Here is a 15,248-nt window from a genome sequence, read left to right as displayed (position 1 = left end):
AACGACAGAAAGGAAGACGGATGTCAACACTCATTTTAAATCCGCCTGGGCACTCATGGCATACCTATGCCTCTTTCCCTTTATAATACATGATGCGCAATTTCTCTTTGTTCCATCTTGCTAATTCAATGATTAGAGTCATTATAATAATAAGCAGAAGCCTAGCCTGTTTCCACACTTCTTTGTTGTGTTGAAAGGTTGACTCTGCAGTTTGCACTACAATAAGCAGATCTCGCATATCTGTCTTAGCTCATTCGCTCGGAACGCTGCCCGTATAAGCCGGAATAATAGCTGCGGTTGCGATTGGCAAACATTCTGGAAGCTGAGAGAGACTCTGACTGATTCCAAAAGCGCTTGGTGTTGTGACGATGATTGCAGGCTTAGTGGGGGCTTGATGCTGCAGTTGCCTCTCTATATCCACTGTACAGGTAGTCAAGGAGAATTCTATATTACACCCGTCTAAGTATGGATGGTACGTACCTTACCCTGCACCTACAAGGCCCTGCTACCCCACCAAAGGCGCGCTCTTGGTTTTGGAATGACGCGACTTACCGTAAGTTCCATCAAACACTCTCCATACGGCAACCAGATGATACGCCGGGGTTGAACCAACTCGCCTTTAAATTAGTCTAGAATGGTCTAGAAATTATCTGCATGGTGTATGCTACCGATATAGGCGAACTGCGCACTTTGGGACGAAGCAGAAAAAAAGGACCAAAGGACAAAAAGAACCAGACACAAGAAAAAGAAAAATCATGTCCCACCTCGCATCAAACGCAGCAATCTTCTCCCCCTCGGTCGCCCGCGCCGCCGCCTCGACCGCAAAGGACTGGTCATTTGTCGACGCCTGGCTGGCCTCCAAGTTCCGCCCACGGCAGCCGCCGACGTTTGAGCGGAACCCGGAGACGCTCCGCGCCCTGCTCGCCCTCGCGACCCTCAACGAGTCGGCCGACGACCAGCGCCGGCTCCTGGACCGGGTCGAGCGCTCCGCCCTGGCCGAGATAGAATCGCCGTCGCCCTCGCAGCGCGGACTGCAGAACCGAGAAGATGGCTCAGCTCCCACCGCCGTCGACGGCACCGATACCAACGACAACAGCAGCGACGTCCGCGACGCTCTCCTCGCCGCCCTCGAAGCCTCCCTCACGCGCGACGGCCACGCTGCCCTCGACGCCATGGCTGCCGCATCTGCAGAGCTGGGCCTGGCGTCGCCCACGCCGGCTGCCATCTCCGCGTCACTCGTCGCGGTGGCCTCGCAGACGGCCGATGTGAAGGCCGACGCGGGCCGCGTGGCCACGCTCCAGAGGCACGTGGACGCACAGATCGCCGAGGCCGAGGCGCTGGCGGCCGAGGTGCAGGGCCCTGCGTACCGGCCGCCGGCCGACCTGGCCAAGCTGAACCTCGACACGCAGCGGCGCATTAGGGGTCTCGAGGCCAAGGTCCCGGAGCTTCGCGATCGGGCCGCCGCGCTGGCCGCAGGCGTGCCGAGTTTGACTGTGGAGCAGGTGCGCGCAGAGGAGGAGGCGTACCTGGAACTTCTACAGCAGAAGAAGGAGCTCGACGCCCGTGTGAGAGTGTTTCAGGGCCTCCCGCCCGATACCGCACAGGCCAGGCGTGAGCTCGAGAGTCGCCGTGCTGAGCTGCAGCGGCTGACGCAGCGCCGTGATGCCGTGTTCGAAGGCCTGGTCGAGCGAGAGACGCCACGCAAGCCTCGCTGAGCTGAGAAAGAGTGGGATGAAGTACCACTGCCAGATTGTCCAACGCGCTGTGTAGAATTCACGTGTGCTTTCAAACTAAACCGCTAAAGTAAAGTACCGTAACCTGGATCGCGCCGACCACATGCACAGATGCTATGTAAGGAGTCAAGACGGAAAGAAAGAAGAAACGACAAGAAAAGAAAAGAAACCAAAAGAAACCAAAAAAAACCCTCGCTTTGGCTTTGACGTACTAGGCTCTCGAAATCGTTATGGCATCTTACAGCCAAGACACGACAGACACCATCAACACTATTGGCCCCTCTTTGCTCTCCCTCCACCAGCACCTCCAAACCTTCCGAAAACCGGGCGTCCCAACCCGGATCTAGGCTTCGTTTGCGCTGCGCTTGGCACGTCCTTCAAAGGAACAGGTGGTGGCTGCCGAGCGGCTTCCTTGCCCTTGGTATCCAAGGGGCCATCCGATATCCTTAGGTCACCAACGCCACCGAGGCCCGGGCCGTCATTGAGGTCGCCGGGACCCCCAGGCCGCTGCAGCCGTCTTGCTCGCTCCTGTACGCTGCGGAACTTTTCTAAAAGTTCACCCCAGCGAATTATCCCTTCTTCTCGGCCCTTCAGGCGGTTGGGCCTGTCATAATTGGTACCACCAGGTGTCGTCGTTCCGCTAATTACATTAGGGTGAGTGTAAGTGTCTAATCCATACTTTGAAGAGTTTCGTGGGGCAGCAGGCTGGAACGACTGCATCGTCTCGACGACCGAGTTTTGCCGAGAGTGCACCGAACCTGAGTTAGTCGTGGAGGGCACATACGGTCTGGGTGCAATGTGCAGATAACCAATTGAGCTCACGCTGTTGAGCCGATTTTTCAGAGCTGCAAATGCCGATGACTGAGGTAGCAGCATCAGGAGCCCAAAAAGGCACTTGTAAAGGTGCGGGTACTTTTCGGGCTCCAGTAGTTGCAGGCGGAGATCTATAGTTGCGGTTGAGGTCAGATAGACAGCCTAGGGCACCCCCAAGAGGCAGAGTTTGTCGGACTTCCGAGTACGAAGCCTGGCACACTGACATGTAAAGACGGGCGATTCCAGTAGCTGTACCAGCTTGTCAATCTGGATGAGTATGCTCACTGTCATCTCAAGCTCGGCGCTACGGATCGAGGCCTGTCAGTAAAGCACAACTCAAGGGAAAACAAAACCCAATCTTTACGAATCCTGGCTGGTGGTAGTTAGTGTAGATGGGTTTACCCACAATATCTGCAGTAGGTTGTAGGCCTGTTCATAAGCCTGGGCGAGTAAGCAGAGAGAAAACGTAGCCACAGCATTGTAGCACCATGATCGAAACAATGCCACGAAAAAGGTTTGCCCATCCTACGTGAGGTTATTTGCGTGTCAGTCTATATTCCAATGCGATAAAGTCAAGACATCTCCGACCAGGACAGGTGTGGATTTACCTTGGTCTCGAGGTTCCGTAGACGCTTGCGTAGTTCCTGCAACTCTGGCGCTGTGATGAGGTTGTTATTGAGGTTCTGAACCATTATGCTCGCAAATTCGACATCTTCCTCTTTTTCAATACAGTCTGCGAGCGTTCTGTAGATCCGCTCGGCGCTCAGACTCACACAGAGTTGGCGAATGATGAGGTTACCACGAGTCTCGAGCAGCCTTCTGTCGGTCGAGAAGAGCTGCAAGAGGTTGACCATGAAATTGGAAAAGTAATCATCTTCACTGTTCCGCGAGATTTGTGAGAGCAGTTGCAAATCCTTGGTCACTACAGCCTCGGACTGGTCCGAAAGCGTCTTGAGCAGCGCCGGGAAGGTGCCGTCGTTGAAGGCCAATACTTTCCTAGGCGCCTTGCGATGCAGCATGATAAGCCACGTCAAGGCAGCCACACGTGTGGCTTCGTGATCATTGAGGAACAGGAGCGTAAGGGAGTTTACAGCTGCAGCATAGTCCAGGTTCGCCTGAGGGTGTGCCAACCCATCGGTAGATGGTGCGGGAGTCAGGGATCGTGCCGGTGTGGATACCCCCTTGGCGAGTCCTGGTGTCGGACTCCTAATCTCCAAATCTCGCGCCGAGCCCGAAAGGGAAGGACGAGCACTAGACGCCGCACCATCCTGGCGGTCGACCCCTCCTAGACCAGGGATACGTGATGCAGGGCCCTGGGTTATCTCAGGCTCATCGGTGAGTGATACCACATAATCCATCAGTGAAGTGTTTACCCTGGCGGCTGCCAGTCGGATTGATTCAACACCGCTGGCCATGGCTGGCAGCAGATGGGCCAGAATCTTGGGTGTGAAGGGGAGCACCTGCTCTGGGCAGATGTCAAGGAACTCCACGATCCATCTCAACGACTCCAAAAGACCATCCTCGTCTGTGAATAGGTAGGTAGCTTTAGCAAAACTTATCGACAATCCCGGTGTCGATGTGATTGGATTGGGATAGGTTGTCTTACCCAAAGATGAGTCAAGGGTGGCTGTCAGAATCTCCAATATAGCCTTGTAGTTAATCTCGACATCCTGTCCGGGTATCCAATCATCCTCATCGCTCGCGTTGGAGGCTTCTTCGTCGTTTGCCGTTTGAGAGTCCACTTCATCAAGGTCGTCGGGTCCATCCTGTATGCTGCCGCTATCCAAGGAGTCCTCGCGCTTCCGCTTCCCATCCCCCTTTCCTTGCTTGGACTTTCTACTCTCAGTAATACCCTTCTGGATCCTCGCTATACGTTTGATTTCGCTGAGGAACCTGTCCAGGCATCCTTGCGTAGCAACGTGGACGTCACGATTTGGATCGCTTAGGAATTTGAGTAACCCCCCTAGGAACTCGGGTAGGTACGTGACGAGCTCGAGGTCGGGAATAGAGTCGAGCAAAACCACCCAGCCAACCAGAAACGTCCGGGTGAAAGGGTTGGTTACAAAGATGCGCTCTCTAAGCAACGGGATAAACCGTTTCAGCGAAAAGGCAGTAGGCAGGTTACCACGATCGTCGTCGACACCCTCCTTGGGCTCCTCGGAATCCTGGGATATATCCGGTGACGATTCCAAGACTGACACGTAAGTCGCGGCCGACTCTGCCACAATGTCTTTGATCAGACGATCAAGCAATTCTGCGCCATTTTTGACAGAGAGCTCCGAATCGGCGCCGAGCTGTGGGTTGCAGAAACCATGTCAGCCGTTGTTGTGTGGCACAATCTCTTCCGGACCAGACAGCCCTGTGAGCCGCGAGATTGCAGGACGCATACGCAAAACTGTGCAGGCGAACCAGTCGCAATGACCAAGATTACAATAGTGACGAGCAAACAGAGGGGAAAGCCCAGCGGCAGTGACTAAGAAATCAGAGCCGGGGCGAAAGACAGCAGGTCAGGCGTTACACCTATCATAACATACATACCTTACAGAGTGAGTCAAAAATGGCGTTGAAGTACTTGAGTATCTCGCCCTTGGCAACCTTTGCAATGTTGTACAGGGCCTCGCAGGCGTAGTACCGAACTCTGGCATCTTGGTCGCCAAAGCAGGCTAAAACAGGGGGCACTATGGTAGCCAGATATCGTGGCAGCTCCTGTCAAAATGCAGAGCAATGCAGTACGATGGTCAGATGATTAGTATCCCTGCCGGCGTAGAAGTGCCGTGACGTGGGGTAGGTAAGAAACGGGGCCGAGCCATCCTTTGGAGAAAGGTGGAGAGACGGGCTCCAGGTTTGCACACTCACAGGACCGAGGGCGATGGCAGCGGCAGCAAGGCCTATCAAGCCACCATTCCGAGCATGGGGAAGATGGCACGCATACGCATAATCAGAGCAGAGCTGGTCAAGGATTGCCTTGATTCTTTCATGGTCCTTTGAAGCAACTAGTTCACGAATACTCCGCTCAAGTCTGCTCAGATTGTTTTTTGTTTTTTTTTCGAGTGAGTGGTAGACCTTCTTTTTTTCGAGTGACGGCGACGATGGAGAAAGCGGGAGGGTATGAGAAATGGCAAAAGGTGGGTGTGTCACTTACTCTAGGGCGCCAACTTTCCTCTTGTCGTATATCTTATCATTGAGCAGCCTCGTGACGTTGGGGTCCATGGTTGAAAAGCCACTTAGGGGACTGTCATCTCCAGTCAATCAAGCAAACCTTCGTCGTGCATTCACCGGTTTGTCGGAATAAGCGGACGAGTTGCGTGGCTTGGCTTGGAGCTTCTGGTGGCCGACCCCGTGCACCACCTCGGCCTGTCTGTCCCGCCTCAATCAAGGAGAGCCTAGACGGGGTGCAGTCACCAAAGTTTGGTCTGTATGTGGCGACCTGTTAGGTTTGTCTGGAGCCGTTCTCACAGTCTCCGAAATACCAGGCAGGGTTTCCTTGAAATTCACAAGCTCAGGTTACGTGTGATTGGGCGACGATTTGCTTTGCCTACTTGCAATATGGTTGGGTTAGAAATTTCAGCAATGGTAGAGCTTCGTCATTACTTTTCCGAGTGAGTGTTGAGCCAAGAAATGGAGTAAAACGTTCATGTCGCGTTCAACGGGCGGCAGGCAAGGAAAGAAGGATTTCAGGTGGTTGAGGTGAGATTCGGGCTGGGATCAGTAGGTACGTCACGGCGACTCTTCACTGCGTAACCTCTGTAGTGAAAATGCGGGTCAGTTCTACTGCAGATCCACCTGAGCTTCGTGCCTATCAGGTCAGGTACCCGGTACTGGTTTGCACTGACTGCCAATGTCGCGAGGCTGAAGAATTCAAAATGAGTGCTTAAGGCTGTGTTACTGTGGGTCCATTGAGCTGCTGGCTGGTCTGTGCGGGGTACAAGCACGAAACATGATTCATGAACAAGGTACCTAGAGAATGAACATTTGGTACATGCTCTCCCATGTTTTGTCTCTCTTCAAACCCAAGATACTTCAAAGTAGGTACGCATCAACCACAACGGTAAAAGAAAATAAAGTAAAATAAAAACGTCATTCCAAAAATAAGTGTGTGAGAACAAACCTCGAGGATACATCAAATCGACAATGTGATTCATCCCATCTGCAGCCGCTTTTGGACAACTATGCAGAGCAACTGCGGCCGAGTCGACCGGTCAGCCTCGAAACCCAATCAAGACGAGACTCGGTGTGCCATGGAAGGCCGTATGTGCCGCCTTTACCCATATAATATCATCTAGCTCTTGTACAGTTCACCCTTTGCTGCCAAATCCCAAAAAAAAACACAATCCAATCACGTATAAATCTCATGAGGATGGGGGTGAGTTGCCGATGGCAGTGCTAGGATGGCGATGATGGAATCAACCGAACTACTGGAGCACAAGAGCCGATTCTAAGCGGTCTTGATAAGCAAAAAAAACGCAGGTGCAGTTTATGGTTACATCTATCTGCACTCGAATCTTGATTTTTCTTCAATGTTGATGGTGAAGTCGGGTTTCTTTGTTATCCCAATCCCACCCTCCCCTGGTTGAAGGAACTAGAACCAAAACTATTTCCGATGGGCAGACAAATAAAAGGCATCCTCTCTTCAGTACCGAGATGGCCATGTGCAGCTGCAGGCTGTTGAGTATCACAACATGCTGTCTGACCTTTTGGTCTCTGGTTATATAGTGAGTAATTTGCATCGTGGCGTCGCTGCGCTCCATCTTCAGTGGGTTGCGGCCGGTCCCTTCTCCTTTCGGGTACGATTGCTGGTTGTACAACGGCGCTTATGACTTCCTTGCTGTGTTCTCTCGGAGGTATCTCCGGCAAGACTGGACTGGACAAAGATTGCCAATCTACTACTTCTTTGTGCTACTATGTTGTTGATGCCTATTTTTTGAATCATGGTTCCCATTGGCGCACTTTTGCCTTGTCTTAAGCGCTTAAACACCTCCTCGGTCCAATATTCCTCAACCGCCTCCTGGACTCTCACACGCCTTACGGTGAAGTATCGGAAGATGTGCGATTGGGTTGGGTGAACACCCTTCACATTCGAGTCTCTCTGGCAATCTGAGAGCCGGAAGCCTATACCCCTGAAAAGAATGTGCTGCAGCAATTTTGGGTTCTAATTTGGTTGGTAACGACTGTAAAGTGGCCGGAGCCCAAGCAAGCAAGACAAAAGGAACACATGCGGCTTTAGACCCTCAATGATCTCAACATCCCAAAAATCGCGCTGGGAATGGCAACAACCCGACAGGCTTTGTGTCTGTCTACGAAATCACAGCTCATTTCTTGTCTTCATCCTTTTTTGGCTCCTGGGAGGAGGAGCTCTGGCCAGCGGGAGGGTTCATGTCTTTACCAGCGTTACGGGCGGCAGCTCTCTTGGCTCTCTCGGCGAAAGCGGGCTTTTGAAGTTTTGCTCTTTGTCAGATATAATTTTTGTTTTTTTCTTCTTGTCTTCAGGGCTGACATGGGGCGTGAAAAGGAGCCGACTTACATCGTTGCCCCTGCTGGCAATGCGTTTTGCTGCAGTCTTGTCCATGATGGCTATAGTTTCTCTTGGTAGCAGCAAGTTTTGGCTGGTGGTTTCCAATAGTCTATTAGCTCCTTGAGTATTTGATTACATGCTATGATATTACTGGTGCTCTTCCGTGGTGGGAGCTCACGTGGGTAAGTTTTGGCTCTTAAGCGATGGGAGCTTGATAGATTGAAGACTGTAACTGAGACGATAGCTTTCGAGTTTGACTAGAAATCCTGAACCTCTTCTTCGCTTCCCTGGAGGAGATATGCCCGTTTTATATTCGCCTGTTTGACGGCCATTGTCTCCCCAAAGAGTAACCACTATAATGTGGCTCTCGTCATACATACTTATCCAGATATCCCACCCAGAACCCCCTCAGCTCACCGGTCGTAGAAAACACAACCCATGCCCCTTAGTTTGTCTCTTTGCTCGCCTCACTGATGATGCCAGAAGCCCCGAAGGGTTTCCGAAGGGGGAAAAAAGCTCAAGAAAACAGACGAGAAAATGTTTTCCCGAAGTTTGTCCCTATTCGTACAAAGACAAAGCTTCCGGTTTCGAGAAAAAAGCGCACGTGGACGAGGGCTGACCGCTGTGAACCTTGGACCGGTGGGAACAGGTACTGCATGCACTGCGACCCACCGCTGGAGCCTTACTGCTCTGCCTGCTTGCAGCCTTTTGAGAGAATTTTCGGGCCAAACTGCTGGTAATCCCCATACGGGATATATGGACTGCGACGTGGATCCAGTGGTTCAAAGGATCCTATATAGAGAAAAAGAGGTTTTGATATAAGGATGTACAATACCATGTCGGCACAGTTGCACAGTAAGAACTCGGGTCTGAACGTGCCTGTTGCTTTACAGTCTATGTCTAGTTCTAATTCTAGATAGTCTATTTATTTCTGTCAGCTCGTACTACACCACACACCCTCTTCTTGCTTACCTACACCTTTAACTAGAATTTCTCCCCTCACTCGCTCAATTGTTTCTCTCCCTCTCTCTTCTCGTCTTCTTTCCCACCCCATATAACCCCCAAAGACATGGGCTTCTTATCTCCACAAACCAGAATATGACACATCATATGCAACGTCGGTCTGGCTGCGGGTGTTTCCGAGCTCCCGCTTGTCATGTCACAAGTGTGATTTGCTAGACCTAGCTCGAAAAAGGTGTGATTTTTTTTATTTAAAGCAACGAAGTGTGGGTGGGCAGGGGGCGTGCAATCGTCAAGAAAGAAAAGAAAGAAAAAATTAAGTGACTATCGTGATAGACAAACCAGCAGAGGCCTAACGTAAGTCTGATCTCACTCCATCGCCTCACCCCTTGGTCAGATAAGGGATCTGTGTGGAGCTTTGGAACATCTTATGACCGCTCGTGGTGTCTAGTCTTTTATTTGGCAGGCATGCCAGATTTTTCTGGAGGAGACAAAAAATAAAAATAAAAACCATGGAAGCACGCAAAACGAGACATTATCCGTAGAAGACAAGAAAAAAGGAAAACAAAAACACAAGCGACAATAGATAAGGGAAGGGGGTACAAGAGTAAGAAAGAAGAAGAAAAAAAAAAAAGAAACTCCCCACCCCTCATGTAGTCGGAATTGGCTTTTCTGACCTCAGAATCTAGATGCCAGGTGCTTACTGAGACTTAACTTACCTTGCCTATCTATATCTGGTCTAGTCGACCCCAACTACCGAGATAGATCGATTACCAAGTCGTCTTGAGTCATTCAGAAAAAAAAAAACCCCCCTTTATTCCTTGATGTACGGCCCGCAGACTGTTTTCTCTCGTTTAGTTTTTGCTTATGCTTGCATGGAGAAGAAAGAAAATTCCCGGAACGCCCGGAACGTCCGGAACATCCGGGAATGGGTGGGGTTTTCTCGGCAGACGGGAACAAACTTACTTCTTCGAAATACTACATATCCCCCTCCAAACTGCTGTTCCGTCTTCTTTCTACATAAACTACCCTTAACCACACAAGGGTACCTCCTTACCTAGCTAAATTTCCCTAGTTCAACCCCTGATCACTCGGAATGTGACGCGGGAGCACCCTAAAAAAAAGAAGCTGAAGTCATAATGACGACAGACAGCCTTACTCCACATCATAAGCACCAGCTTCACTCACGTCAATACACGTACAGCTATTCTCTCATTGTCGTCTATTGTTTCGGCGTGAGCCTTATCAACGCTCGATTTCTACTGCCAAGACTAACCATGTACAGAGAAGCTGCTTCAATATATATACAAACCCACCCTTTTTTTTTTCAACGCCAACTTCTATATTACTACAATCCCGCATGCTGACAACCCCAAAAAAAAACAAAGGAGCCAGCAAACTCACTCAAAGGGCAAAAGACAAAAAGAAAAACCTCTGTACCAATCAATGACCGTGTAATCCGCCATTCTCAATGGTGTGCTGCTCACATTTTGCCAAGAAGGTGGCCTGCCTAGCAACCTCGGCAAGTTTCCCAACAACAACCTTGTTTCCGTCGACAAATCCCAACAAGGCGTAGGGGATACCGACCTCGGCGCAGAACTCGCGGACGAGGACCTGGGTGCGGCGAAGGTTGTGGCGCGGGATACGCGGGTACATATGGTGAATGGCCTGGAACTGCAGACCGCCGTGGAAGAAGTCAAGCCACTCGGGGCAGTCGACGTCCATGGTGGTGCGCAACATCTTCTGGGCAAAGGACTCAGTGGGGCCAAGGTTGGCGGTACTCATGGCAAAGTGGGAAAGAGTGAGCTGGGCGTGCAGCGGCATGGTCACCATGTGGCTGATCAAGACGAATGCGAGTCGGTTCAGGTTGTCCGGGATCGAACAGTACACGACCCGGTAGGCATACCAGTACCAGAAGAAGGCGAGTCCGCTCAGCTCCAAGTACGGGTGCCACCATGCTGGACCCTTCCTGGGACCCTTGCGGAGCAGGATGAACTCGAGAGAGAGGCGGTAGAGGTTGAAGCGGCCAAACATGAGGAGAATGTAGAAGGAGTAGTGCTGAATCGGCACCAGGATCTTTGCCACAGCATCGTACTCCAGGATGCGCTCGTAGTAGGTCGAGCGCAGGGAACCAAACAAACGGTGAGAAATGGCCATGAAGGGCAAGTGCTCGATGTCGGGGTCATGTTCAGGTGAGTTGGTAACAATGTGGTGGACGTTGTGCATGTGCTTCCACCAGCCAAGAGACAGGCCGCCCAAGAAGTCACCGATGAAAATGCCGATGACGGTATCGACGTGAAAGTTGTGCGTGATGCCTACGTGACCAGCGTCATGGGCAGTGAAGAGAAGCTGGTGCCAGAACATGCCCATGAAGACGGCACTCGTGATATACCATCCCCAGTGAAGGGTGAGCGCCATCAAGCCAAACAACACGCAATACCTTCTCACTTCATAGAAGTATGCACCGTAGTTGCAGTCGTATAGTCCCTCGGCCTTAATTCTCGCATTCAGGTCGCGGTATTTTTGCACAATGTCCCTCTGGGTGACCTCATCGAGAGAAGGATACGTGGCTTTGTCCAGGTCGATCTCCTTCTTGGTTAGAGAGTCTAGGAAAGCAATGCCATCAGGCAGATCTTCAGGCTCATCAACTGAGGAAACCGATGTAACTGACGGCGCCGAGTTCTGGCTGCGATACTTGAGACCTGCAGAGTCAAAGACTGGGGACGGCGGCCTGGAGTCAGAATCGCTCGAGATGTCTGTCGTGGACTCCAGCAAAGGACTGTCGGGTGGGGACTCGGGTGATGCCAGAGGGCGGAAGTGACCGCCTTGGATCGGGGGTACGAAGTTCTTCCAATGACCTTCGATGCGACCAATACGGTATCGATTCATCATCTGTCGTGCTTCAGCAGAGTGGAGGCTGCAGATTGGCAAACCAATGTCACCTTGTTAGCATTGCTCTTGAAGGACGATGGGTATTGAGAGTGTGGATGGAGGCTAGGGCAGGAAGCTCTACTAACACAGTAACTTCGTCGGTTGCATCTCTGCCAATCATGTGCAGCATGGCCTTGTCACCACCAGGATGATACTGCTTCCACGCGTCTGCCTTGAGGACGAAGCCATCGAGAATGAAAATTGTCCTGCCGTCGGCAATGAGGCCCTCAATTTCGCGTCTGGACATCAATGGGTAGGTCTTTTCCTTGGCCTTGGCCCCAGGCGCCTCTGCGGCTTGTCGTGTTGTTATGGAAGCCATTGTTGTGGGCGTGGAATTGAGGACACTTGGTCAAGATAAGTTTCTATGACCAGGCCCAAGGTTGAATAGAAGCAATTCGGCGAAGACCCTTTTACATCCCACTCAGCTAAGGAATCTGGGGAGAGTGGAAAGGGAAAGAGGTTAAGTGTTCGTTTGTTAAGGGGATCAGGATCCATCAATCCGTATTTGGTAGATTTGTTACAGTACTACGTACACACAAACTAGGAACTTTTTTTTTTTTTTGGAGAGAAAGAGGGGCGGGAGGGGGGTGGAGCTCAATCAAACAGTGGACAGATTAGACGCGGCCTGTGATAAGGTAACACAAAAGATGGATGGAATACAAGGGGGTACGAGCTCGCCAATTTGAACGACAAAATAACCGAGACACACCAGTCATCAGTTGAAATTTGACTGGCGTGAACCCATCTGAAAAAAAAACCAAAAAAAAAAAAAAACCACGCAAGTTCGTCAAAGCTTATGATTTGACTGTTGGTGGAAGCCGGTTATCCATATTTGCTTTTTTTTCGAAGAAGAAAACTGTCTGATTTCTGCTACAGATGTTGAGAAACAGGGTTTGAGCTTTGGCGTTTCGGTAACTCTGTCATCCCACTTCACTGCGAAATGCAACGATACCATATTTTCACCGCCCCAGCATCCAATTCACTGACCCATGTCTACTCGGACCACCAACGGTGCGGGGGCGAAGGGGGGGCTCGTGGGACTGGACCCTGGGCTCCTGACACGCGCCAAGGCACTAGGGTCAGCTTTGCTAGAAGTATTCCTGTTATTAAAGATCAACGTGGTAATCTAAAAAGTCTAGAACACACAACCAGCATGCGGCGAACAACCCTTGGGAGATTGGCAACTTCTGATTTTGTTGGCCTGCTAGGATTTTCTCGCCCCAGGCCCGGCCTAACCTAATGCCCCCCTTCGTCCGATTTCATCTTGGAAGAAACCGAGGAATCGGTGACCGATTAAGTAGGTACTAGCATGCAACCCTACATGATTCGTATCATTAAAGCATGGCTGTCAGGCACTGTGAGAGTATAACGATTCATAAAATAAATAAACTAGGTCTAGAAGTAGTCTAGAGCCAATCAGAAGTGCACGCCATGCATGATACACATACACCTTGAGGTGGACTACCTAGGTACTGTCCTAGTCTAGTCGCAGTACCTGGTCAACCGAATAAGGTGAGAGAGACCGAGAGGACAAAAAAAGAAAAGGAAGTGAGACGAGCTAAAATAAAAACAACATAAATCATAACCAGGTAAATAAAAATAACAAAAGACAAGAATACGAAACAGTGAAAACAGTAACATCTCAGCCCCATGTAACTAACATACGTAACCAGTAATCGCCACACAACCGGTTGAGGATAAAAAAAAAACCACCCAAAAAAAAAACCAAGGAACTCAGCCCCCCCTCAAGAATCAATATCAATTCAGACGAACCGAACCCATGTTGCCTCCCTCGGCCGTTGTACCGGTTGCAGCTGATAGACCACTCCTCCGTTATTAACATTACTTAGCTGTGTGGCCGGTATCGCCTGGAACAGCTGCCCTTCGCCGTTGCTCTGATTGTTATTTGCGGGGAACACAAAAACTCCGTTGCGGGGGGTGGTGTTGTTGTTGCTGCTGTTGCTGCTGCTGTTGTTGTTCCCGCCGCCACTCGATCCCCCCGTGCCCATTCCGAACCCCATCCCCATCCCCATACCAAGGCCCCGACTTCCAAACCCCATACCCATTCCCATCCCCACACCCACGCCACCGCCGTCATGCCCCGTCGGACACGGGACCGAACTCTGCTCGCTGGCCAACGACACCGGGATGCCAAACAGCATCGGCTGTTGCTGCTGTTGTTGTTGTTGCTGCTGCGTCTGAGGTTGAAGGAACGGCAATCCCTGTTGTTGTGTGAGCGACACGGGCGCCGAAAACACATTCACCACGCTCCCTTGCTGGCCGCCGCCGCCGCTGTTCCCTCCGCCTTGCTGACCACCACCACCACCACCCTCGCAGTAGACGCGCTCGATGGTGGGCTGGCGCGCGTGAGGGCAGATGTGCACCACGTCCGGGATCCCACACGTCGCTGCCGCCGTGGGTCGCCAGCACATGCCGCCGCAGGCGCTGCGCACCCCGACCCCTAGCATGTTTCGTTCGTGTGCGTAGTGGAGCTTCTCGATGGTCTCGCCCAAATTCATTCTATTTGAGATGATCATGTGGTTTGGGGGGGTTTTTACACCCCGTGTTCTCTTTGTTAGCCTTGTGTGTTTTTTTTTCTTATCCGTGAGGAAGTTGATGGGATCCTCCCAAGTGGGAAGGCCTCCTCCATGAACAATAAATAATGGTGTAGAAAGAGGAAGAGGTCTAGGGCTGGAGGTGATGGATGAAAAGCAAAACAGCATCAAAGGTTGCACTAACCCTTGCCTTCCTATATCATCAGTGTTAGCAATCAGTTCGGACAGACGTACACTCGAAGAACCTCTCAGGACATACCTAAACTCGCGTATGGAATAAAGGAATAGCCAAAACCTCCACCGCCGAATGCCATGATTATGCGTCTAGTAGATTTCCTGTTTTCTGTCTGGGTTTGTTCTCCTGTTTCTTTTGTGCTATTTGACAAGGAACTTTGTTTTGGTTGAGCAGATATAGCAGTAATAGGGTATGGTCTGTTACCTATGTGACTTTAAAGAAGAGAGAGACAGAGAGAGAGAGAGAAAAGAGATAAGTAGCCCAGCAACGAAAGAAAAGAAACGGCGAGACTCAGCTTCAATGACCACAAAGAAAAGAGTAGGACCAAGGCAACCAAGTGCAAAGTAGAATTTCTCCCATAGTCCCATGCTGGGTGACGGTAACACAGCGGGCGTCCGGTTGATTCGAAGGCCTCCCCCTCTTTCCTTTCAGTTGATTCGATCCCTCTTTTGCTCTTATTTTTTTTTCTCGTCTTTTTGCTCCTTTCATTTCACGGTCACACGACGTAT

General features: G+C 51.0%; 6 protein-coding genes across 6 annotated transcripts; 1 reads left to right on the top strand and 5 right to left on the bottom strand.

Annotated features, from left to right (window-relative positions):
- Positions 1-505: 505 nt before the first annotated feature.
- On the bottom strand, positions 506-1,417 carry PgNI_00453 (uncharacterized protein; the record flags this gene model as incomplete). Its single annotated transcript, XM_031120533.1, has 2 exons — positions 506-617; positions 765-1,417. The coding sequence occupies 2 exons, from the start codon at positions 1,415-1,417 to the stop codon at positions 506-508; spliced, it is 765 nt and encodes a 254-aa protein (XP_030985889.1).
- On the top strand, positions 756-1,715 carry PgNI_00452 (uncharacterized protein; the record flags this gene model as incomplete). The annotated part of the gene is made up of 1 exon (XM_031120532.1): positions 756-1,715. One exon carries the CDS (start codon positions 756-758, stop codon positions 1,713-1,715), a length of 960 nt encoding a protein of 319 aa, XP_030985799.1.
- A 288-nt stretch (positions 1,716-2,003) lies between these two features.
- On the bottom strand, positions 2,004-6,475 carry PgNI_00451 (uncharacterized protein; the record flags this gene model as incomplete). Its single annotated transcript, XM_031120531.1, has 9 exons — positions 6,380-6,475; positions 5,689-6,290; positions 5,403-5,565; positions 5,085-5,252; positions 4,153-4,840; positions 3,155-4,071; positions 2,953-3,071; positions 2,771-2,850; positions 2,004-2,677 (listed from the first exon to the last, which is right to left on the bottom strand). The coding sequence occupies exons 2-9, from the start codon at positions 5,754-5,756 to the stop codon at positions 2,004-2,006; spliced, it is 2,877 nt and encodes a 958-aa protein (XP_030985798.1). The 5' UTR covers positions 5,757-6,290; positions 6,380-6,475.
- An 840-nt stretch (positions 6,476-7,315) lies between these two features.
- Positions 7,316-8,376, bottom strand: PgNI_00450 (uncharacterized protein). Its single transcript, XM_031120530.1, has 3 exons — positions 8,237-8,376; positions 8,068-8,167; positions 7,316-7,975 (listed from the first exon to the last, which is right to left on the bottom strand). Exons 2-3 carry the CDS (start codon positions 8,110-8,112, stop codon positions 7,856-7,858), a joined length of 165 nt encoding a protein of 54 aa, XP_030985797.1. The 5' UTR covers positions 8,113-8,167; positions 8,237-8,376; the 3' UTR covers positions 7,316-7,855.
- Positions 8,377-10,461: 2,085 nt separating this feature from the next.
- On the bottom strand, positions 10,462-12,268 carry PgNI_00449 (uncharacterized protein; the record flags this gene model as incomplete). The annotated part of the gene is made up of 2 exons (XM_031120529.1): positions 10,462-11,935; positions 12,036-12,268. 2 exons carry the CDS (start codon positions 12,266-12,268, stop codon positions 10,462-10,464), a joined length of 1,707 nt encoding a protein of 568 aa, XP_030987135.1.
- Positions 12,269-13,712: 1,444 nt separating this feature from the next.
- PgNI_00448 (uncharacterized protein) lies at positions 13,713-15,135 on the bottom strand (the record flags this gene model as incomplete). The annotated part of the gene is made up of 3 exons (XM_031120528.1): positions 14,764-15,135; positions 14,689-14,698; positions 13,713-14,469 (listed from the first exon to the last, which is right to left on the bottom strand). The coding sequence occupies exons 1-3, from the start codon at positions 14,816-14,818 to the stop codon at positions 13,713-13,715; spliced, it is 822 nt and encodes a 273-aa protein (XP_030987136.1). The 5' UTR covers positions 14,819-15,135.
- Positions 15,136-15,248: the final 113 nt, after the last annotated feature.

This window comes from Pyricularia grisea (assembly GCF_004355905.1).
Source record: "Pyricularia grisea strain NI907 chromosome Unknown Pyricularia_grisea_NI907_Scaffold_1, whole genome shotgun sequence".
Taxonomy (NCBI): Eukaryota; Fungi; Ascomycota; class Sordariomycetes; order Magnaporthales; family Pyriculariaceae; genus Pyricularia; species Pyricularia grisea.
The sequence above is the reverse complement of the archived record's forward strand: the minus strand, read 5'-3'. Positions and strand labels throughout refer to the sequence as shown.